Below are 25,632 nucleotides of genomic sequence, written 5' to 3' on the forward strand. Positions count from 1 at the left end.
CAGAATAACCATTTCAATAATGATAATACAAAAAAAACATTACACCAAAACCATTTCACAAAGCGTTCAAACAAACCCACCCGTTGCTAATGCTAATTTGGACCTTTGTCAATCCACGAGCTCCCAGCTTCCTCTGAATTAGTTCCACCATGAGCTTATAAGAGCTTTCAAAAGATTAATTTTTTTAACATAAACGGACCATCATCATCATCATAATCACCATCAGCTCTATTCAGTATAGTACACTGCTGGACAAAAGCCTCAGCATGTTGACGTCATGTTGCATGTCTCTTGCTTTGTTTTTCCAATTGACTCTTCCCCAATATTCGTCCATTTCATCGCTCCATCTTAGACCTGGCCTCCCCCTATTCCTGTTGCCATCCACAGGTATCCATGTTGTTACTGTTGTTGTCCACCTGTTACTTACCTTCTGCTAATGTGTCCTGCCCATTTCCATTTCCTGAGTTAGATTGTTTCGAAGATATCTTGAATTTTGGTTTGTTCTCTGACCCATTTATTTGTCTTCCTTTGTTTGTAATAACTAACATATTTCGTTCCACATTGTGTTGTGCTGCCGTTGTTTTTTTTCTCCATTTTTGTTGTTAACGCCCACATCTCTGCCAGTGATGATAGTTGGAAAATGCACCAATTGAAAAATTTCCTTTTCGGGTAGGTTGGTGGTGGTGGTGGTGGTTCGTATGCAGCCTTGGAGTTTTCCATATCGTCTCCATCCAAGTTTGATTCTCCTCTTCATTTCTTGTTTTCGATCCTTTCCCTCGAGGCTGAAGCTTTGTCCTAGGTATATGTATTCTTCTACTTCTTCCATTTAGTTTCCATTTATTATGATTTCCCCATGAGGTATAAGGCAGTTCATAACTACTTTTTCTTTATGACATTCACCTTCAGCCCGCACTTTGTGCTGGCTTCAGCGAGTTCCAGAAGCACAGTTTCAGTTTTCTCGAAACTTTCTTCTATAAAGACAATGTCGCCTGCCAATCTTAGATGGTTGAAGTTTTGTCCATTAATGCCGACACCCTTATCTTCCCACTGAAATGATCGACATATATACTCCAGACAGGATGTGAATAATTTGGGAGAGATGGTGTCACCTCGTCTTACTTCTTTTTTTAAGTCGTTCTTAACACTTCCCTCATGTAGCATCACTGTGGTTGTACAATCTGTGTAAATATCTTTCAGTAATTCAATGTATTTCCTTTCCACTCCTGGTTGCTCTCGCCAGAGGAGAGGGTATTGCATTTGGGTCCGTTTGTCTGTTTGTCCGCACAGAATAAATGTTTTTCTCTGCAACCGTTGGTCCGATCGACAGGAAATTTTCACCATAGGTGCACCTCGACCTGTATAATGTTCCTGACAATTATTACGTCATAGGTCACGTGGTATGGGCGCCATCTTGGAAAAAAAACAAACCAAAAACCTTTCACCTCCATATCTCTGAAAGCGCTGAATATAAAAAAAATTGAGACATGGCTCATTGTAAAGAACTCTCCAAGGGGAATAACATATGTTAATGATGATGTCATAGATGCCTCCATTATGACGTCATAATTCGACACGTACAAAACTTCATCAGATAAGATGAATTTTTTTTTCTCTCCAACCGTTAGTCTGATTGACAAGAAATTTTCACCATTGGTGCACATCCTCCTGTATAATTTTTCATGATAATTATGACGTCATAGGTCACGTGGTATGGGCGCCATCTTGGGGAAAAACGAAAAACCTTTCACCTCCATCTCCGAAAGCACTGCATTGAAGAAAAAAAAATCTAATGACTGTAAATAACTCTCCATGGTGAATAACATATGTTAATGATGATGTCATCGGCTCCTCTGTTATGACGTCATAATTCAACAAGTACAAAACTTCATCTGATCAAGAATAAATTTCTAGTGTCATCTATGAATAAATTGGTAGACCAAAAAAAAAAATGTCGTCATCGGTCACGTGGTTCACCCACCATATTGGTTTTAACACCAACGCCTTAAAAAACACTAAAACACGTCCTGGCGAAGGTCTGCAATCTGATTGCCCTTTCTTGTTGATGTAATGCATCCAGCACCGAATGTTTCTACAGAGCTGAATGCCTCCTCATTGTCTACAAATGCCATGCAAACAGGTTTACTACATCATTGACATTTTCCCTTCAGTCGATTGATGCTGTGTATGTGGTCCATGGTGGAATATCCACTTCTGAAGCCTGCTTGCTCTCTTGGTTGGTAACCATCCAGAAATCCAGAATGCCTTCCATTCGATTGGTCAGGACCCGAGTGAATAGTTTATATATATTCAGAAGTAGGCCAATTGGACAATATTTCTGAAGATCTCATTTGTCTCCCTTTTTGAAGAGGATAATCATGTTAGCTTCTTTCCATTTCTTGGGAATTTCGTTTCTCCAAGTCTAAAGCAAGCTGTATATAGTTTAGAAAGCTCTACTGTGATGTTGTCTTCTCCTTCCATAATTGTCTGTTAATACGTTATCCGGCTCCGGTACCTTTTTGTCCCCGTCGCACCGCGGAGCGAAAGGGGGACTATGGTGTTTCAAGTTTGTAATGTATGTTTAACGTCCCAGGTTGTGACGTGTGGTGTCTCTTCGGCTGTTTGACGCAACTCTTCAACCCCTTCCGCGGTAAAGCTGTTGTCGTATTTGCTCCTGATCTTTAATTTCATGTCCATTTCGTCAAGCAGTTTGATGATCCTTTGGACTATCACATCGTTTTTTGATCGTTTTTCTTCAGCCTTCTGTTGTTTTCTATCGTTTCCTTTATCTTTTTTTGTGTATTATTTCCTCATGTCTTCTCTAATCTTTCTCATTGTTTTACATGTTTCTACAAAAATCCACGTTTTGATTTCTAATTCCGGCTCTTTTCATAAGTTGTTTGGTGCTACATGTTCCGTTTTCTTTACCTGCTGCCTTCAATGCACTTGAATGACATCAACCATCTGATTGCTCCATGTATCCAGGTCATTGTGGCCTTCCTTGTGAAGTGCCTGGAAGCGGTTTCTAAACTCGATTTGGAATCTTCTTCTTAGCTTTCTGGTTTTATAGATCTGCTTTTCTGTGTTTTGCTCTCAACAGGTTCTGCCTCTCTAATCTGGTATCAATCTATATTTTGCAGAAAAGCATTCCATGATCACTTCCTGTATACATTTTGTCTAATACATTCACGTCTTGGACAATGTTTAATTTGTTTGTCAAGATGAAAACAACCTCGTTTTTTTGGCCACCTGGACTTTTCCATGTCCATATTCTAGATGTGCTTTTCTTGAAGAATATCTTCATGATTTTTCATTTGTTACTGATTGCAAACTCGATGAGTTTGTCTCCTCTAAAATTTATGATTCCTGATCCAAAGCTTCCCATAGTGTCCTCTTCACTTTTACATTGAAATCACCTATTATTATCAAGTTATAATGCAATTTTTATATTTTCAGCACTAGCAACGGTACCTACCTGCCCAAAATGAAAAGGCAAAATATCAGAAATTGAAGGCTTTTTACTCCCGCAAGGGAGTAATGCATTCGATCATGTCCGTCCATCCGTGTGTGTGTGTGTTCGTGTGTTTGTGAACAAGATATCTGGAAAAGTTCTGAACGGATTTGGATGAAAGTTGGTGGGAAGATTGCCCTTGGGATAAGGAAGAATTTATTAGTTTTTGGTGAAGCTCAGGATATTATTCCGGATCCAGGAATTTTTTGAAGGATTTTTTTGATCATTGGAGGAAGGATGAAAGTGACTGGTTGAGAAGAGTGATGGAAATGAATGTAGAAGGAAGTAGAGGACGGGGAAGACCAAGAAAGACTTGGCTAAAGATGGTGGAAGAAGAAATGCGGGCAAGGGGGTTAACAAGGGGAGATGCAGAAAATAGGGCAAAATGGAGAAGATTGTCATGGGGACCGCAAGGCTAACCCCCGCTCTAGTAGGGAAAATGGCCTTTAAAATGCATGTTGTTGTTGTTTTTGGAAGATAGGGCTCAGCAGCGGCCACCCACGGCGGGAGTATGCGCTCTACTGAGTGGCGTTCTAGTTTTATTTTAAACGATTCATATAAACATCCGTTGAATCGTCACATGCAAATCATCAAAATCTAAACAGTACATGGCACCCATTTTGAAAAAAGATTGAATTCTGCAAAACGGAAGCGGCCGCTGCACGTCTTTCTCAGTTGCACGTTTGTGTGAAGAGTGCGCGCCGAATCTGTAACACGGAAGCGGCCGCTGCACCTGTTTCTCAGTCGCTTTGCACACGCTGCCATGTTACTTCGGAGCCAAACGTTTATATCGGAAGAGTTCGTCAGGAGTCCATCTACTCTCTCCTGGTACGAATAATTTAAACAAAAGCCACATCACTGTTCATATCGGTAAATATAATTCCATTGAGTTTGGAAAAACTGGAAAATTGGGAAAAAATTGGAAAAACAATATAGCTTATTTTACTCCAAGGCGTCCCAGGAATACCCACCCAAAATATCGTTGCGATCGGTTCAGCCGTTTTTGCGGTACCTTCGAATGGACGGATGGACATTTGGTGAATTATAGTAAGATTCCTGTTGTCTCTTCAACACGTTGTCTACCTCTTTGTCATGTGCTATGTCGGGACATATAGCTGGATAATTTTGATGCTGTATTTCTTATTTCGTACTTTTATAACCTGGTGTTGGCTTAACGGTTGGGGTGCTGGCTTGGGATCCTGGATCCTGAGTTTGAATCCCGGTCGATCGTTGAATTAACGAAAACAAACCAGAGGGGTTGACAAACCTGTCATCCTTCCGAGGTCGGCAAATAGAGTACCAGCGAGCTGGTAATTGGGGCACTGTATCAGCGGCACAAACACGCTTCCAGAGAAATGATTACACCAGTTGCCACAGGCTGCATATGAAACAACATTGATACTTTTGACTTCAGTTGTGTACTTCATCCATTTCTTATGGATGATGAATCCCATTCCCGGCCAAGTTGCTGTTGGCCATACCTATGTGGTAAAATGTTGTCCACTCTTTAGCTCAGCAAATTTCTCCCCCTACCTTCTAACTTCACGTCCCATAATATCGCAGTCTACTCCTTCAATTTCTTCCTCAAGCTCTAATTATAATCGGTCATCTTCTAGTAGGGATCGAACGTTGTATGTGGCAACTCTTAAATTCCAGTGATGGTCTGCATGAACCCAAGGATTCTTGGCACCCCAGCTCCTTGCCTGGTTGGGCCACCATCTTGGCCCGGGCGTTCGGAACTGAGGACTGGGGGCCAACGTCTTTCTGGCATACACAGCTTGCTGGCTTAGGCCCACCCTTCCACACTGGCCTTGTGCGGGTTGGAAGGGAGACATTTTTATTTCAGATATCCACCTCCTAGACAACCTGCCTTACTGGGCTGGGAACTTGGTCTTGTCCACAAGTAGCAAACACTGCCGAATTTGCTGGATGGCCGATGGCCCTCAAGTGAGCTCATACGCCCTTTAAAAAACAACAAATGTGAAAAATTATTCTAATACATCTACAGGGTGAGTCAAGTCCCAGGACTCTGTTTTATCTTCTTATACAAGATTTGCTTAAACTCTTACACCAGGGTGAGCCATAAGACCCTGGAGTGATAACATATTACAGTAATACATAACAACAGGAGTAATAATAACATATTACAGGAATACAAAATTACAATACCTCCTTAGACATTGAGTGCATCTGTATGACGTCTGCCGTCGTCAAGGCACAAGATAATTTTTCATTAAATGCTTCCTGAATGCATCGTTTCAGTTCATCAACAGATGCTATGCGATGTTCTGCAACCTTAGCATTTATGTACCCCCACAGAGCATTGTCACAAGTGGTCAGGTCAGGACTACAGAAGTGTTGGCGAAGACTTGCCAATCCAACGGTTGGGAAAAATTTGATCGAGGTAATTTCGTACCGCGCATGCATGATGCGCTGGTGCCCCATCCTGCTGGAAATAAATCTCATGGGCTTGTCCACATCGTTCAAGTTCAGGTGTGAGGTCGTTCTCCAACATATGCAGACCTGACTGCTGGTTGACCGACTCATAAAAAATAGTATGGACAAATGAGGTGGTGGGCAGATAATGCCACCCAAACCATAACCTGTGGTGGATGGTCTTGCAATTCAACATAATGTGGATTATAGCATCACTCCAAAAGTAAACATTGCGTGGCGATTAACTGAGGTAAACTGCATACTAATCACTAAACCTAACCTTTGATCTTTGAGGAATTGCATTGAAGTTCTGCAGCAATCTGTCACAAGTAGTCAACCTGTTTTCATGATCTGCATCTGACAATTCACAAATGACAGTTTGTTTATATGGTTTCATGTGAAGGTTTTTTTTGATTGTGCAACCTAACGATGAATACGAAACACCCAACTCTGTAGAACGTTTCTGTAATGATTATTTTTGAGATCTGAGAATGGATGTTTTGAATTCCCAAATCATTCATTTTTGGTCGTCCACTGCGACCGGCTATCAAGTATACTTCCAGTCTGAAATGCTTTTTTTCTCCCCCCCAAAGATGAAGATTTGATTTTGACCGTGCCGGATTTCTAAAACGCTCCTCGAAGTATTATTGCACTTGTTTCATCATCTTGTTTGTATTTCTAATCTCGTGGTACCACACCACTGCTACCAGCCTCTCTTCCACTATAAATGGACTTGTGTCTGCCATCTTGGTTTAATGTATTATTCATATTATCTGAAAAAAAAAAGAAAAAAAAAAAGGATCAATACATGGTATAAACAAATATTGTACAAGCAGCTAAAACTGTGTCCTGGGACTTGTGACTCACCCTATACTAAACGATTGAGGCACCAACTACACGTTCCGATCTCAAGCACGCAAACTGCAGTCTCACCGGTCATTTGAGGTGGATAGGCATAAGCAGAGGGTGCCGTTGGGTAAGCATATACAGCTGCGGGTGGTGGGGGATAAGGAGTCCCAAAAGCATACGTATTGGCAGGCATGAAGGGGTAGCCGTTGGCGGTATTAAGTGGGGGCTGGTTTGCTGGCGGTCCTCTTGGTGCTGTTTCAGGGAGGGGTAGAAATAAAATAGATTTAAAACGTAAAAAGCTGTACTGTATTGGAAAATGTTTATTTACTTTAGGGAATAGAAACAGATACCTTGAAACAATATACAAACAAATTGATACAGGTTATTATTCATCCAATCAAATTAAAACAGGAAAAGTACAATTGAAAAAAAACTTGAAAAAGCTCGATTTGCTAATCGGTAAAGCCGATGTTTCAGTGAGTATCCACTCGCCTTGTTCACGGCAGATGTTGAAGTGAAGAAGGAACTCAGAAATCGCCACGTGACCTCCACCGGTCATAGGATGAGTTAGCCTGTGGACCAATCCAGGCGTAATGTGACAGCTCCAGCCGGTGGAAGAGATGGTGCAGACTTGTCCCACGCATGAGACAGATTAAATCGCAAGCCTCCCCTTTTGTTGAGGTGGTGATTCAGCTCTATCTCAAATGGCTTCCTTTTCACCTCCAGCAAACCACTTTTCTCTCCAAGATGACCACTTGACTCGTCAAAGCTGGGACGTTGCAGGTTGAAGTGTGCATATATAGCACAGTTCAAAGCCTCTTCATAGGCTGGACGATGATATTGGTTCACACTGGCCTTAAAGGTTTGCCAAGTTTCTCCTATGTTGGTCTCAGTGCATGATGGGTCTCTCCATATCCGATGCCACACACCAAGTCACATTTCTTATCCTTAACATGAAGTAATTATTCGCAGCCAATTAGTTCATGTTAAGGACTGAGACCTACACGGGACAAACTCAGCAAACCCTTAAGACCCGTATGATCAAACATCGTCGCCCAGCTTATGAAGAGGCTTTGAACTCTGCTGTACAAACACACTTGAACCTGTACATGGACACAGTTTTGATAATAGAGTCAGGTGGTCATCTTAGACAAAGAAAAAAGTGGTTTGTTCATGGTTTAAAGAAGCCATTTGAGAAAGAGTTGAATCACAATCTCTCAACAAAAGGGGCGGTTTGCGATTTAATCTGTCTCGTACATGAGACAAGTCTATAACATCTCTTCCATGCCGTCTACAACCATCACATGACACCCGGATTGGTCCACAGACAAATTCACCCAACCACAGACAGATGTCATGTTGCAATTCTCAAGCTTCTTTCACGTCAACATCTGTCGTGACCAGGCAAGTGGATACTCGCCGAAACGTCGGCTTTACAGACTAGCAAATCGTTTTATTAAATTTTAAACTTTTACTGTAATATCCAACCACCTTCCCAAAACATTACACCCCCACACCGACCCATAATCTTGTCCCCAGACACTTTCCCAACACACCCCACCCCACCTACCTACCTACCTAATCAAACAGACAAACAAACAAAAACAATTTAACATACCGTCAAAAGCTACCCACAGGAATGTCCACTTGACAGCAGTGGGAAGAAAGAAGATCATCGCATTTCAGGTACATAATCTAGCTCCTTAAAGGAGGTCATAAATTGCTTCAGTAAAAGGGTAGGAAGGGATGCCACACCTTGCTTAGCTGCTTTGAACATCCTCTGTCCAAACTCAATAGCACCACCACTGTTGAAAGTAAGCTTGAATACTGCCATGCCTTCCCATCCACCTGGCCGGAGGGGAGAGGGATGGAAGGGGAGAACTTAAAATAGAGTTCACATGGGGGTGTGAGAGGGTATGTCCGAAAGGTGAGTTTCTACGAATGTCTGTTAGAAAGACTACATAGAGTTTAACGTTGGCTATTCAAATCATTGTGAATTAGATGGGGTAAATATGCACATTCCACCCACTAACAAGGATTTCGAGCTGTGTTTAGATGGCTGTGCGACGGGTTAGGTTAGCCCAACGATGGTTGTTGTATTCCGAAAGGACATCAGAAAACTGGAAATTCACTCGACCTATGAGCTAGGGTGCAACACTAGGTTCCGAAGAATGATGGCCGACTGTATGTGCTCCATAAATTTCACTGGAAAAGAGGAGACTACAAATACACAACGTGCACACCACCAAGTCACATTTTAGGTTGAGCCATGATACAACGTTAGTGAAGTATTCTGTTGTGTGCGAGCAATTCCAAAATGCTCTTGATGACCGAAAAGACTTTCAAAGCACTTGCGTACTTGCGATTGAGATCACGTGGAATAACTCGCACATGACCTCATCGCATAGATAAGGGAGAAGCAAGTGGCACAGTTCCTCAAATGGGAAATATTGTACGATTGTATCAACACATCAGAGTTCTACTGAGCACTCATCAACATGGCCAAATGTTCTCCATTCATTCCTCTCATCCTCATTCTGCACCTTATCTTCCAAAAATAAATACCACAATGCCATTTTGTAATACCACAATTCCGGAGAGAAGATAGCTAAAGCATAAGTGATAAGAATCAGAAAAAATACATGGAAAACCTGGAGAGTTCAGTTTGGTCTGCTGCAGAGGTGCAAGCCCTCCCTATCAGTGTTTGGTGAGAAATGACATCACCACAGCGGTCGCGTTTTTTTTTTCGTCACTTCAGATAACTCTGCCTATTTTCACGGTTCTGTTGTACGATGTAAAAATGACACAGGGATTACCGCACCGAACCATACTATACAGTGCCGTACCATACCATTCTGTGCAATGGAAAAGCGCCATTAGCGTTTATTTTACCTGGACAAAATCGCTTTGCTCCTTCGTCGAGTGACTGGACGAGCAGTTTCCAAAGGGGTTGATACGGATTGTCTGGCTTGGCAAGCAAAACCAAGCTGCTTGCTAACCGAACACACCAAGCAAGTGGCTCACTAATGGAACACATCAAGCGAGCGGCTCACTAACGGAACACATCAAGCAAGCGGCTCGCTAGTGGAACATACCAGTCATAACGGAACACACCACAGCCAGCCAGTTCTTGAATGACTTGGGCCAAGCTTCTCCCGGCCAACCCCACAAGGTGTGATAATATTAATAGTGGCCATTAAGGAACAACTTTGATGTTGAACTTTGCGAATAATAATTGCCAAGCAATCCCATGGTGAGCCAAAAATGCAAAAAAAAATAAAAAATGAACGAAGCAACATCGCCATGTTTGCCGCTCGTTTGGTCCATCGCGAACGGAGAAGAACGAGATTACCTACTTATCCTCGTCTGCAAAGCCAAAACTCCACACACTGAGTAGGTTTACCTTCTCGATCTTTAAAAAGATTTTGCCTTTAGTGCTCAACTTCGCGTACAGACACAGCGAACTCAAATGGATCAGCGATTCAGCGATTTCAACACCTACAGCACTTTCAGCACGTTTATGAATTGGTTGTTTGTTTTAATGTCTATTGTTTAATGAAATACCATTTAAATTACATCTTGGAGAATATACATTCCACATTATATCACTTACTTTATTTTATAGAGCTGCATTTAATACGGGTATATCTTTTGAGAGCAACGAAACACACTAACCACTCCAAGCAGTCAATACGCCATCAATATGGTTCAAGGTGCGTTTTACAGCGCGCGCAGCACCCGTCGCGATAACAGATATGGATTATCGTTATCGCGATAGTAAATCTAAAGCACGATTATCGCCCAGCACCAATATATACATATATATTATATATATATATATATATATATATATATATATATATATATATATATATATATATATATATATATATATATATATATATATATATATATATATATATATATATATTAGGGTGGTGCTCCAAAAAAATTTTTTTAAATATTTACTGGGACATGGCTTTATGTTGTTTCTTTTGTTCCAAAATGAAAAGACACCAAATATGAAAGCAATCTGATTTTATTTAGGGGTGCCACATAAGCCTTCAAACTAAAGGTGTCTACAAAACTTTTCTATATATGGATCGAAAGCAAAACCAGAAGTTTGTTTTATGAAAATCCACCCTCCACTCACTTTCTTTGTATTCTAGCAAACACAAGTTACAATAGCTGCACAAATAGCACTATATTGCTATGAAAACTCAAATTCAATGATAACAATCCAAATGTTCAGTTCATAAAATGAAGAGACACCATATCACATAATATTTAAAAACCCAAATATAATGAGAAATGTAACTCCTATTTCTGGGCCTGTTTCACCACTGTTGCCTTCTTGGCATCGGGGTACATCTTCCTGTGAGCAGCAACAACTTGGAACAGAGCTTGCTTTTGCTCTTCATCCTTTGTAAGGAGCTTATTGTAGTCTTGTATCAATGCGACACCCCTTTCTGCCCTGTCGTTCACCACGACTAAGCCACTGGCGGCTTTCTTTGCTTCCTGAAAGCTGGTTTCTTGCTCCCATGAACCAGGATCCTTATCCATCCAATCAGTTGGGGTCCCTAGGATGCTGAAGAAATGCTTGGTGTGTTTTGTTATGAGGCCAGCGATTGACAGGGCGGTTCCTCGTTTGATAGCTGGTCTCTTTGGAGAGGGGTTTTCACCATCATTTTTCAATGCTTCAATCATATTGATCTTGCTTTCTTTGTCAATTCTGGTGTCAAAGAATGCAAATGCCACTAGTACTGGGCTCATGTACCACGTGTGGCGGCCAAGTGCCTTCAAGGCTGCCTGAGCCATCTTCTGATTGATTTGTTCAAACTTTTCCAACTTCTTGAAGAGGTTAATGTCATTCAGGGGAGCCTCAATAGCTTGTGGAGCCCGAAACCAAGCCTGTACATACACAAGGCAGACAAAAATGTTGAAGGCTCGGAGTTCTCTCGCCTCTCGAAGTGTCAAGTGGAACTCTGACCGAAACATGAACACCTGTAGTGCATATAGTGCTTTGCCATCCATCTGGCTCTGTGCATTGCTCCTGGAGCCATGATCCGGATTCCACGAGGTGGGATTCCTCCCATGTAGATGACAGTCAGTTCTAGGAGTTCACGATAATCATCTCGTGGCTGCTGATCTTTCAAACACACAAGAGCAAATTCCAGAGCTTCATCCATCATGTCATTGTTCTGTGCAAACTCAGCTGCCCACCATCAGATGATGAAGAACCAGCCTGTGCCGTGGTCTCAGAGTCAGAGTCTGAGTCTGTGACTTCCATAGCAGTAGCACCCTTCATGACCATTTCCTGTCTCTTATTTTCCTTCTCTACCTGAGTCTTCTCCTTTTCTTCCCTTTCTTTCTTTCGCTTCGTTTTTGCTTCCAACACAGTGTCTACAGATCCCATTGAAGCCTTCCTCTCTGAGAATTGATCGTGAAGAAACTTCCTGTCCTCGGGGTTGGTGATTATGGCCTCCGAATCTGCATGCCTAAGATCAAACGTCTTCTCCAAGGAGGCCTTGAAGGATGCTTCCTTTTTCTCTTGGGTCGCACCACCCCGCTTTGCACCTTTTTGGAGGCTCCTCCATTTTTCATATAGTCTCTCCAAACGATGGATGCAGTGCTGCTTTGTCGTTGTAGGTAGGTGAGCTTTTTCCCAGAACTTCACAACCTCTTCAATGGTGAGGGTTGCACTCTCCCGGGCAGTGCGATTCTCCTTCTTCAGGTGATGGAAAAACAGGACAAGAGATGATGCACAGTCGGGAGCTTGGCACCTTTGATGGCATCTCCAGAAGTGGACCCAATGAGATACACATTATCCTGAGCCCGAGTTTTCAATGAAACACTGGTACTAGCACATGCCATATCTGCAAAATAAGCAAGAATGTGGGTAAAATCCTGTTAATTCTTACTCCACAGGGTCACTCTACAAAAGAGCCACAGTCAATAAGTTAGGCCTACATATTACACACTAAAAAAGCGTATCCCTGACCCCGGGAACCTGTACAAAACATGCATGAAAATTGCCCAGATAGTGATCATAGGAAGTCTCAAAACTGTATGTATAATATATTGTATATAACTATATATATATATATAATGTATAATGTGTATTTATGTATATTTATTATTTAATGTATATTTTATGTATAAATTTAATGTATATTTAATTATAATGTATATATATTGTATAACTATATATTTATTTATTATATTTAATTTTTAATATATTACATTTATTTTTAATATATTATTTAATGTATTATATTTGTCTAGATTTGTATAATTGTCTATCGTATAATTGTATATATAATGTATAATATAATATATATTATTATTATTTAATGTATATTTACGATATATTTATTTTTAATATTATATTTAATGTATATATATAATTATGTATTTCTTTTGTGTATATACAGCCCAAAAAATGGGAATTCCTATTTTTGCATGGGGGAAAATTCATCACTGATGTGGCACCCCTAAATATTATTGGATTCCATTCAAATTTGGTGTGGTTTACTTTGACACCAAAAGGAACAAAAATAGACCATGTCCCGGAGAAAATCTGCATTTTTATTTTTTGAAGCCCACCCTATAATATATATATATATATATATATATATATATATATATATATATATATATATATATATATATATATATATATATACACACACATGTATATATATATATATATACACACACATATATATATATATATACAAATATACAATCATATATATATATATATATGATTATTGTGTGGGCATTGGCAACTCAAGGGGGGGCCGTTATGTTTGTTTCTTCCCCTCAACTGCCAAACTCTGGAACTCTTTACCTTCACATGTCTTTCCTAACACTTATGATCTTCCCCTTTTCAAAAAGCAGATTCTCTGCTTTCTCAAAAACTCAGACTATTCTCTGTCAATGCAGCTCTTTTATTTGGCCTGGCCTCGATGAGGACGACTCTTCCTCAAAGGGGCGGTTTGGGATTTTATTTCCAAATAAAAGCCAGGATTTTATTTCAGTGATGCAGTTTGTCAGGATAGAGTGGGTGGCGGTGGAGATGGACTTGGTGGAGATGGACTTGGTGGAGATGAAAAGCTGGACATATATATATATATATATATATATATATATATATATATATATATATATATATATATATATATATATATATATATATATATACATATATATATATATACATATATATATATATATATATATATATATATATATATATATATATATATATATATATCCAAATATATCTTCAGTTCTCCAGCTTTCAATAAGCGCACGTAATGACGTCACTGCCATGTACATACGCTCTGCCTGTCAAGCTCTCAAGACAACCCTCCGACAGAGCAGAATTTTGATCTTAGTTCAGATACTGTCATAAGTGTATGAAAAACTCACAGTTACCGACCTGGTTTCGCCCTTTTTGGGGATCAGGGCAACGCAGTGAGTCCTGCATACACTTATGACTCTGAAAACCTTTCGGTTATATACCAGTTACTATGCGATTTCATACCATCAGTGGTGAACCGCCATTAGAGTATCCGATCCAGCCTTGCTGTACCTTAATCGGAGCGACAAGTACCATCTGCCACATGGCACATTATCTCTGGTATCCACTCATTATATGGAATCGCCTGGATACCAAAGCTAATGTGCCATGTGGCAGATGGTACTTATCACTCCCATTAAGGTTCAGCATAGCTGGATGGGATACCTTAATGGCGGTTCACCACTGATGGTATGAAATCGCATAGTAACTGGTATACAACCGAAAGGTTTTCAGAGTCATAAGTGTATGCAGGACTCACTGCGTTGCCCTGATGAGCCCCAAAAAGGGCGAAACCAGGTCGGTAACTGAGTTTTACATACAATGACAGTATCTGAACTAAGATAAAAATTCTGCTCTGTCGGAGGGTTCTCTTGAGAGCTTGACAGGCAGAGCATATGTACATGGCAGTGACGTCATTACGTGCACTCATTGAAAGCTGGAGAACTGAAGATATATTTGGATTGGATGCTCCCGGCAATTCCATATAATGAGTGGATACCAGAGATAATGTGCCATGTGGCAGATGGTACTTATCACTCCCATTAAGGTACAGCACAGCTGGATGGGATACCATAATGGCAGTTCACCACTGATGGTATGAAATTGCATAGTAACTGACGCACGCACGCACACACACACACACACACACACACACACACACACGACCAAAAGTACGTGGACACCCGAACATCGAAAATCTCATTCCAAAATCATGGGCATTAATATAGAGTTGGTCCCCCCTTTACTGCTACAACAGCCTCTTCTGGGAAGGCTTCTTTTTTTTTTCTTTTTTTTTGTATACTGAATCGAGGCTCGTGAAAGAGCTAAAAAAGCTTTCGACGAGCTTTCCACGAGATGTTGGAATATTGCTGCGGGGATTTGCTTCCATTAAGCCACAACAGCATTCGTGAGGTCAGGCACTGATATTGGGCGATTAGGCCTGGCCCGCAGTCGGTGTTCCAATTCATCCCAAAGGTGTTCGATGGGGTTGGGGTCAAGGCTCTGTGCAGGCCAGTCAAGTTCTTCCACACCGATCTTCATAAACAATTTCTGTATGGACCTCACTTTGTGCACGGGGCCATTGTCATGCTGAAACAGGAAAGGGCCTTCCCCAAACTGTTGCCACAAAGATGGAAGCACACAATCATCTAGAATGTCATTGTATGCTGTAGCGTTAAGATTTCCCTTCACTGGAACCAAGGGGCCGAGCCCGAACCATGAAAAACAGGCCCAGACCATTATTCCTCCTCCACCAAACTTCACAGTTGGCACTATGCATTCGGGCAAGTAGCGTTCTCTGGCTTCCGCCAAACCCAAATTTGTCCGTCGGACTGCAAGGTGATGAAGCATGATTCATCGCTCCAGAGAACGCATTTCCACGGCTCCAGAGTCCAATGGCAGTGAGCTTTACACCACTCCAGCCAACGCTTGGCATTGCGCATGGTGTTCTTAGGCTTCTGAGCAGCTGCTCGGCCATGGAAACCCATTTCATGAAGCCCCGACAAACAATTGTTGTGCTGACGTTGCTTGCAGAGGCAGTTTGGAAGTCGGTTGTGAGTGTTGTAACCGAGGACAGACGATTTTTACGTGCTACGTGATTCAGCACTCGGCGGTCGCGTTTTGTAAGCTTGTGTGGCCTACCACTTCGTGGCTGAGCAGTTGTTGCTCCGAGACCGGGGCAGCTCGAGCAAGGCAGAAATTTGACGAACTGACTTGTTGGAAAGGTAGCATCCTATGACAGTGCCACGTTGAAAGTCAGAGGTCTTCAGTCCAGCTCACTCTTCTGCCAATGTTTGTCTATGTGGATTGCCTGGCTGTGTGCTTGATTATCTATACCTGTCAGCAATAGGTGTGGCTAAAACAGCCGAATCCACCAATTAGAAGTGGTGTCCGCATACTTTTGGTTATGCGTGTGTGTATATGTGTGTGTATACACACACACACACACACACACACACACACACACACACACACACACACACACACACACACACACACACACACACACACACACACACACACACACACACACACACACACACACACACACACACACACACACACGCTGAATGCACCCGGCGTTAATTAATTTAATCTTCTGTACATAGGTCTCACTACTATAATTCAGCTTTTACTTGCGGCCGTAGAAGATTGACGAATATAATTTAGCTGAGCTTTTAATTGCGAAATGGGCCCAGCCCGGCCGAGGTAGGCCTCAATCGGCCTCACCACCTAGCCTATAACCTTCCCGGGGCCCATCCCAACATTTTTTGTTTCAGAGGTTTCCTCATATCTTTCACCGTTCAGGAGATTAGTGCGTGCAGACAAACAAACAAACAAAAAAATTATTTTATGCTAGCTGAATGCACCCGGCATTGCCCAGGTTCTTTTTGAATTAATTTAATCTTCTGCACATACTGTAGGTCTGACGCGAGCCCAGTATCAGTTAGTGCTAAACGATTCCTTGTTCTTTCTTCTGTCGGGCCCCCACGAGAGAGAATTTTGAAAGCATGTGTTGCAAAGTGTCAGATATTCCTATTAAGTGCATAAGTTGTACTTCAAGAGAATTTTGAAAGAAGAAGATTTATTGCGAAATGGGCCTAGCCCGGCCGAGGCGGACTCGTCACCTAGCCTTTCACCTTCCCGGGGCCCGTCCCGACATTTTTTGTTTCAGAGGTTTCCTCCTATCTTTCACCGTTCAGGAGATTAGCGTGTGCAGACAAACAAACAAACAAAACACTTTTTTATATATATATATAGATATAATACTAGCCGAAAGCACCCAACGTTGCCCGGGTTTTTCTGAATGAATTTACTACTATTATTCAGCTTTTACTCGTGGCTGTAGACGATAGACTACTATAATTCAGCTCAGCTTTTAATTGCGAAATGGGCCCAGCCTGGCCGAAGCGGCCTTGACCGGCATCACCACCTAGCCGATAACCTTCTCGGGGCCCGTTCCGACATTTTTAGTTCTTTTTGAATGAATTTACTACTATAATTCAGCTTTTACTCGCAGCCGTAGAAGATCGACTACTATAATTCAGCTCGGCTTTAAATTGCTAAATGGGCCCTCGCCACCTAGCCTATAACCTTCCCGGGGCCCATCCCGACATTTTTTGTTTTAGAGGTTTCCTCCTATCTTTCACCGTTCAGGAGATTAGCGAGTGCAGACAAACAAACAAACAAACAAAAACTTTCTTTTATATATATATAGATAGATAGATAGATAGAAGATAGAAGAAGAAGATAGATACTGTATATGTATATATATATAATGAAAAAAAAAGTAGAATAAGAAAGCTTTCACTTGTTGCAATATTGCATTTATCAATGGGTTTACAGATTACACACCTCCAGCCTCTGCGCTGATCTTTCCCAAAATGTAATTGGCCCCAAAAACAGGTTGTTTCATTTCACAGCCTTTCATCAGGTAAAATGGCATCATGAAAGACATCATGGGATCCTTGCCTTTTGTTGCAAAGATGACCTGCAAAGGTAGGAAGAAAGTAGAAACATTTAAAAACGAAAGATAGAGAAATGTTTAACAGGAAATTACTTTCACTTCATCATTGTAAAAGTCTTGACAAGAGTAGTTCGAAAGTCAGGATAAGGGCAGGTAATCGGGTGGAGGTAGAGTGCTGCATCCAATCATGTTCTTATTATGCATTAATTCAATGTTTTCACTGTCTATCGAGAACATTCTGAACCCCTTTGCTGTTGATCTGCACAAAATGACATACTGGTGCAGAGACCAAAAGTGCAGTGTTGTTCAATACTGGTACGTCCCACAATTTGCCCACCTCTCTAAAAAAGCTAGCCGAGCAATCTCTCATTTGCTCCCATGACCATCCTCCAGAGATGGTGGAGTGATTGACCTTACAATTACCTCAACAGGCCCGTTATATACAGTCACGTGAAAAAGTAAGTACAAAGTACACCCCATGTAAAGTTTTGACTTTTTCAACATATTTCAACATACAGCCATTTGATCTTAATTTCAACAACATTGAAAGATAAAGGTGATATAATATAACAAATATCATGAAACATTTACATTTTGTAGTCCATTGTATAATTTAAATAAACATAAATGCAAATTTCACGTGTGGAAAAAGTAAGTACACCCCTACATTTATCACTACTTAAAGGGCCACAGACACAGAAAATCATGTTTGGTTTAATTAATAGATATTGCTTCACTTAACACTTGATCGTCCTTTTTGTTTGAATAAATATCACTCGATTGGCCCCCGCCACCCAAAAAACGGCGATTTGATTGCTCATGTGACTGGCTACGTCATCGAGGGAATTTTTGTTGCTGCTGGTAGTTTTTAGCTGGTAGTGGAGTCCCGCCCCTAAAATCGTGATGTTCATTCATGATGTCACCTGTGTGATGTAATCGAGGGAAAGGTTTCTCAGCACGCAATGATAACTGCCTGACCAATAATCTTCTGATAGTCAAAATCATTATGAAAAACTACCAGCAGCAACAAAAATTCCCTCAATGACGTAGCCAGTCACATGAGCAATCAAATCGCCGTTTTTGGGTGGCGGGGGCCAATCGAGTGATATTTATTCAAAAAAAAGGACGATTAAGTGTTAAGTGAAGCAATATCTATTAATTAAACCAAACATTATTTTCTGTGTCTGTGGCCCTTTAAAATACCTAAAATTAGAATAAGGTGCACCAGCTCAGATGCAAATGATTAGAACATCGTTAGAGATGATCTTGGAGGAACCTGTCTTATTTAAACGTCAGACATTTAGTTTGGTTTGCTCTTTGTTGTTGAAGTGTGCGGCATCACCATGCCTAGATCAATAGAGCTCTCTGAGGCCTTCAGAAAGAAGGTTATAGATGCCTACGAGTCTGGGAAGGGAATTAAAAAGATCTCCACACAATTTGAAATCAATCATTCGACTGTCCGGAAGATCATCGACAAAGTGGAGAAGATTCCAAACAACTGCCAACTTGTTCAGGCCAGGCCGCCCCAGCAAGTTCAGCCTGAGAGCAGACCGCAAGATGCTGAAAGAAGTCTCGAAGAACCCCAGAATGTCATCACGGGACCGACAGGTAGCTATTGCCACTGTTGATGTCAAAGTGCACGAGTCTACCATTAGAAAGAGGCTGCACAAATTTGATCTACATGGGAGGTGTGCCAGGAGGAAACCGTTGCTGTCCAGAAAGAACATCAGGGCAAGACTAAAGTTTGCCAATGAACACCTAGGCAGAGACCAGAACTTCTGGAACAATGTGCTTTGGACAGATGAGTCAAAGGTAGAGCTATTTGGCCACAGTACCCTAAGACATGTTTGGCGAAAACCAAAGACAGCATTTGACCACAAAAACCTGATACCAACTGTGAAGCATGGTGGTGGAAATATTATGGTTTGGGGCAGCTTTGCTGCATCAGGGCCTGGGCAGCTCACCATCACAGAATCCACTATGAATTCTTCATTGTACCAGAGGGTGCTTGAGGATAATGTGAGGCCATCTGTCAAAGTTGAAGCTCAACAGAAGGTGGACCTTGCAACATGACAATGACACCAAACATACCAGTAAATCCACCAAGGAATGGCTGAAAAGAAAGAAATGGAGGGTATGAAATGGCCAAGTCAAATCCCGGATCTAAACCCCATCGAGATGTTGTGGGGGGATTTGAAATGAGCTGTGCATGCAAGAAACCCCTCAAACATCGCAGAGCTGAAAGAATTCTGCATGGAGGAGTGGGCAAGAATTTCTCCCAGTCGATGTCAGAGACTGGTAGACAGTTATAAGAAACGCCTACTTGAGGTTGTTTCTACCAAAGGGGGCAATACCACCTATTAGAGCCAAGGGTGTACTTACTTTTTCCACATGCGAAATTTGCATGTATGTTTATTTAAATTATACAATGGACTACAAAATGTAAATGTTTCATGATATTTGTTATATTATATCACCTTTATCTATCAATATTGTTGAAATGAAGATCAAATAGCTGTATGTTGAAATATGTTGAAAAATTCAAAACTTTACATGGGGTGTACTTACTTTTTCACGTGACTATATAAGATCGAATCCAAGGAGGCCTCCTGGAATTGAGTATTTATAATTCCCTTACCAAGCCCATCCAGAGAGATAGAGTCGGTTCCTCAGACAAGATGATCAAAGGACATTTTGCAAGGGGCTATTTCATCGATATGAAGCCGTAAAATTACAGATGTGTCTTCATCTTGCTTTGAAATGTGTTGACAAATAATTAAAAGCAAAGCCATCTCCTTTTGCAGTGCTATTTTCTTCACAAAACACATTACATCCAATATGAAATACCTTTGCTTTGATTTGCTCAAACTTCATGATGATTTCACTATATCTATCTATAATTCCAGTAATCTCTGTGTGTATGTGTGTGTGTTTGTCTGTGACCGCTGTTTCTCGACAACCACGGGTCCGATATACTTGAAACTTGCCAGGTATATTGCTGGGGACCCGAGGATGTGCCTTTTCAAGGTTTGAAATTAATCGGACAAGTGGTTCCCAAGGTATGGTCACCGTACTCGCAAGCCGTTCGCTTTGGCTTTGCGAATGGACCAAACCATTTCATGTAAATAGAGGGGGGGGGGGGGGGGTTCTACCGTACTCGCAAGCCGTTCGCTTTGGCTTTGCGAATGGACCAAACCATTTCATGTAAATAGAGGGGGGGGGTTCTGTGGTCGTTACTGCCACGTGGTTTCAAAGTTTTTTTTTGTTGTTGTTGTTTGCACGCATGTTTTTTTGCACCCACGTACGGGCACGCCCTAGTTAGGTGAAAAGCAAGTAATGTTCATGGGACACCATTGTTCGAAACAGGCAATGCACCACCATTTCACATCTTCCCTCATGAATCCTACCATGCAATATTTTATACAACAAGCACACAGGCACACACCTTTGCCGTTGCAAACCCTACTTTGGTTCCTCAACAGCTGCAGACATTCACAAGTAGCACATACCTGAACATCGCAATCCTACAAGCCCCAATCAGCAACCGGACTGGTTTCATCACTTATTTGCAAGTCATCAGTGATAGTGTAGCCAGAAACACGCACCAACTAGGGCCTTGTGCAGCTTCATGCAGCATTTTTTGGGCTGAAAGGGCTGATCAGTGTTAACTAATTATAAAGTTGTAGCCACAGCTTGGGATAATTGATTAGATGAGAGCTCATTGGTGTCTCACCCATAATTTGAGAGAACAACGCCATTCGGTTTTCGGATATTTATGTGATGACTGCTTTTGTCATTGCACGTGGTACAGCTTTTGTATCCTCAGTGATTAACATTTCTTCATGCCGTTGCTAACAACTCGCCAATAAGTGATGAAGCACATCCAGCGACTTTTGGGGGCATGTACCATTGGGATTCTGAAGTATGCGCTATTTGTAAATGTCTGCAGCAGTGGAGGAACCCAGGTAGGGTAAGAAGCAGCAAAGAGCTTATCACGTGCAGCTTTCTGCCCCTCACCCCTCCGACAATGTCGGAGACAGGGGACATTGAAATGAGCTCTGACTGACCATCTGTCCATGTACACGATATTTCAAAAACCGATGAAAATTTAGCTTTCATATTGCAGGTATCTATTCCTTATGACATTATCTCAACCTGATTAGATCACAGCTGTGATTGGCTGAATTATGTTGCCATGGCAACTTTCTCAGCAACTTGGCTTGTATCGATTGCTTTATGCAGAATCTTTTGGGCTAGAAGGGCTGAAACATATACAGACTTGGCATTTAATATGGAATATATTTTTTTTCTTGACTTGGGTTTACTTTCTGAACTCGGTATATCAATCTGGTGAGTTTCTTTTACGCTTCGGTGATTTCTTTGTTAAAAGAACCATGTCACTGATTGTCTGTCACAGAAAGAAGTCAATAACAGGATTATATCACAGGTGGCGTGACAAAATGTACGGACAGGTACATTTAACGATTGGCTTCACAATCGGGTATATAAGGGTTGTTGCGTTCTGCATTAGTGGAAAACAACTGCTGCACATCTACAAAAGTTATTACACCTTCCCCTGGAGATGGTCCGTCAACTCGACAATGCTGTTTGTCATTTAGTGGTGGCTTTATGAAATTCCGGCATGAAACAGCGTGCTATTGCTTGGCAGTATGGCATCACTCAAGGTCAGGTGTCAAAGATCCTGAAACGAAATGCTCAGAGGGGTGTCCCTACTCCAATACCGAGGCCAGGACGTCCCCGCAGAACCACAAGGAGGGATGATCGCCAGCTGCACCGGTTAGTCCGCAATGGCCGTACCAAGTCAGCTAATCGGCTTAGGGCTGAGTGGCAGCAATTGACAAATGTGCCTGTATCCAGAAGGCTAGTCAACCAACGACTGGTTCAAGCAGGCTATCGTGCCAGGCATCCCCTGACAAAGCCACGTCTGACCAGACAACACTGCCAGCGCCGATTGCAGTGGGCCAGAGAGCACCATCAATGGCAGCCAAGACACTGAAATCACGTGATCTTCAGCGACGAGTCTAGATTTCTGGTCTATCGTCAAGATGGCCGCATCCGAGTGCGCAGACAAGTGCATGAAGCCTACAACGAGATTGTATAGTGCCAAGAGTCCAAGCTGGAGGTGGTGGGGTGACCGTTTGGGCTGCTTTTCATGCAGGGGGCAAAACTGACCTGGTTGTTCTGAATGGAAACCTGAACCAGTTCAAGCACAGGGCCATTCTGGAAGAAATATTGCTTCCATTTGTTCGTGCAGCCTTTCGAGGAAACTTCGTCTTCCAAGATGACAATGCAAGGCCTCATCGTGCTCGCATGATCCAACACTTTCTTGCTGACCGTGGTGTAGAGCATATGGAGTGGCCTGCCATGTCCCCGGATATGAATCCGATAGAGAACTTGTGGGCAGAATTAACGCGTCAAATCGACAACTTGGACCAGCAACCTGCCTCTGTGCGTGAATTGCAGCAGGCTATTGTAACTGCATGGCAAGCGATTCCTGTCCAAACCTTGGCAAATATCGTGAACAGCATTCCTCAACGTGTACATGCTCCCCTGAATGCTCGTGGGGGTTACACGAAGTACTGAACTGTAATTTTACTGTCTGTAATCCCAGTCGTAATTTAACTTTTGTTAAAAAATTTTTTGGCTAATGTGCAAAATAAAGATACTTCTGGAAAACGCACAGAAGTTTAACACAGTACTGTCCGTGAATTTAGTTCGATATCAGTTTACATCACTTTCAAGGATCACTTTATTTGCTTCGTAATGTCAAATGTGGTTTTTGTTTCTTTTAAAGGTCACATTAACAAAATTTAGAATAATTTCAACATAATTCCAATGAACTTTTGGTTCTAAGTCATCTTGAAAAGTAAGTTCACCCCCACAATAAAAATATTCCATATTAAATGCCAAGTCTGTGTGTGTGTGTGTATGTATGTGTATATATATATATATATATATATATATATATATATATATATATATATATATATATATATATATATATATATATATATATATATATATATATATATGTATATATAAATAAATATAAATAATAGCCAATTTTTTTTTTAAAACAAAAACAATAGTTAAATTACGACTGGGATTACGGACAGTAAAATTACAGATCAGTACTTCGTGTAACCCCCACGACCATTCAGGAGAGCACGTACACGTTGAGGCATGCTGTTCACGAGATTTGCCAAGGTTTGGACAGGAATCGCTTGCCATGCAGTGACAATAGCCTGCTGCAATTCATGCACAGAGGTCGGCTGCTGGTCCAAGTGGTCGATTTGACGCGTTAATTCTGCCCACAAGTTCTCTATCGGATTCATATCCGGGGACATGGCAGGCCACTACATATGCTCTGCACCACGGTCAGCAAGAAAGTGTTGGATCATGCGAGCACGATGAGGCCGTGCATTGTCATCTTGGAAGAAAAGTTTCCTCGAAAGGCTGCACGACCAAATGGAAGCAATGCTTCTTCCAGATGGCCCTGTCCTTGAACTGGTTCAGGTTTCCATTCAGAACAACCAGGTCAGTTTTGCCCCCTGCATGAAAAGCAGCCCAAACGGTCACCCCACCACCTCCAGCATGGACTCTTGGCACTATACAATCTTTGTTGTGGGCTTCATGCACTTGTCTGCGCACTCGGACGCGGCCATCTTGACGATAGACCAGAAATCTAGACTCGTCACTGAAGATCACGTGATTCCAGTGTCCTGGCTGCCATCGACGGTGCTCTCTGGCCCACTGCAATCGGCGCTGGCGGTGTTGTCTGGTCAGGCGTGGCTTTCTCAGGGGACGCCTGGCACGATAGCCTGCTTGAACCAGTCGTTGGTTGACTAGCCTTCTGGATACAGGCACATTTGTCAGTTGCTGCCACTCAGCCTTAAGCCGATTAGCTGACTTGGTACGGCCATTGCGGACTAACTGGTGCAGCTGGCGATCATCCCTCCTTGTGGTTCTGCGGGGACGTCCTGGCCTCGGTATTGGAGTAGGGACACCCCTCTGAGCATTTCGTTTCAGGATCTTTGACACCTGACCTTGAGTGATGCCATACTGCCGAGCAATAGCACGCTGTTTCATGCCGTAATTTCGTAAAGCCACCACTCCATGACAAACAGCATTGTCGAGTTGACGGACCATCTCCAGAGGAAGCGGCAATAACTTTTGGAGACGTGCAGCAGTTCTTTTCCACCAATACAGAATGCAACAACCCTTGTATACCCGACTGTGAAGCCAATAATCAAATGCACCTGTCCGTACATTTTGCCACGCCACCTGTGATATAATCCTGTTGTTGACTTCTTGCTGCGACATACAATCAGTGACATGGTTCTTTCAACAAATAAATCACCAAAGTGTAAAAGAAACTCACCAGATTGATATACTGAGTTAAGAAAGTAAACCCAAGTCAAGAAAAAAAAAAATATTCCATATTAAATGCCAAGTCTGTATATTGTTATAGATCGCGGTTAGATGTTATAGACCGAGCGGTGGTGTAAGACCGCGACCTAACAAAACTCACCCGATTCACCCAGACTTTGGCCGTATCGCACCCCAGCTGCTCAATGAGGGAAAAGACGAAAACGACGCAATGCAAAGAGGAAAACGAAGGCAAAGAAAGGTTTGGAAATACGACTGAATTTATTGACTATTTACACACAAGCAAAAAGAAAGCAGTCACGTTTATTTACAAGCACATAAGACGCAGGTGACACAGGGAAAATACTAGCTTATACAGACTTAATTAACCCAGGA

General features: G+C 41.8%; 1 protein-coding gene across 2 annotated transcripts in view; it reads right to left on the reverse strand.

Moving 5' to 3' along the window:
* WBP2 (WW domain binding protein 2) overlaps window positions 1–25,632 on the reverse strand; it is an 81,327-nt gene that overhangs the window by 8,148 nt on the left and 47,547 nt on the right. The window contains exons 3-6 of one of the 2 annotated variants that reach the window (XM_078785658.1): window positions 17,736–17,871; window positions 8,549–8,641; window positions 6,812–7,045; window positions 1–6,717 (exon numbers count right to left, since the gene is read on the reverse strand). In XM_078785658.1, coding sequence (XP_078641784.1) covers window positions 6,813–7,045; window positions 8,549–8,641; window positions 17,736–17,871 — 462 coding nt within the window. In that variant the 3' untranslated portion in view covers window positions 1–6,717; window position 6,812. The remainder of the gene's footprint in view (window positions 6,718–6,811; window positions 7,046–8,548; window positions 8,642–17,735; window positions 17,872–25,632) is intronic. The other variant, XM_068127649.2, reaches the window with a different exon arrangement.

Source organism: Myxine glutinosa, chromosome 10 (genome assembly GCF_964187855.1).
Source record: "Myxine glutinosa chromosome 10, kmMyxGlut1.1, whole genome shotgun sequence".
NCBI classification, from domain to species: domain Eukaryota; kingdom Metazoa; phylum Chordata; class Myxini; order Myxiniformes; family Myxinidae; genus Myxine; species Myxine glutinosa.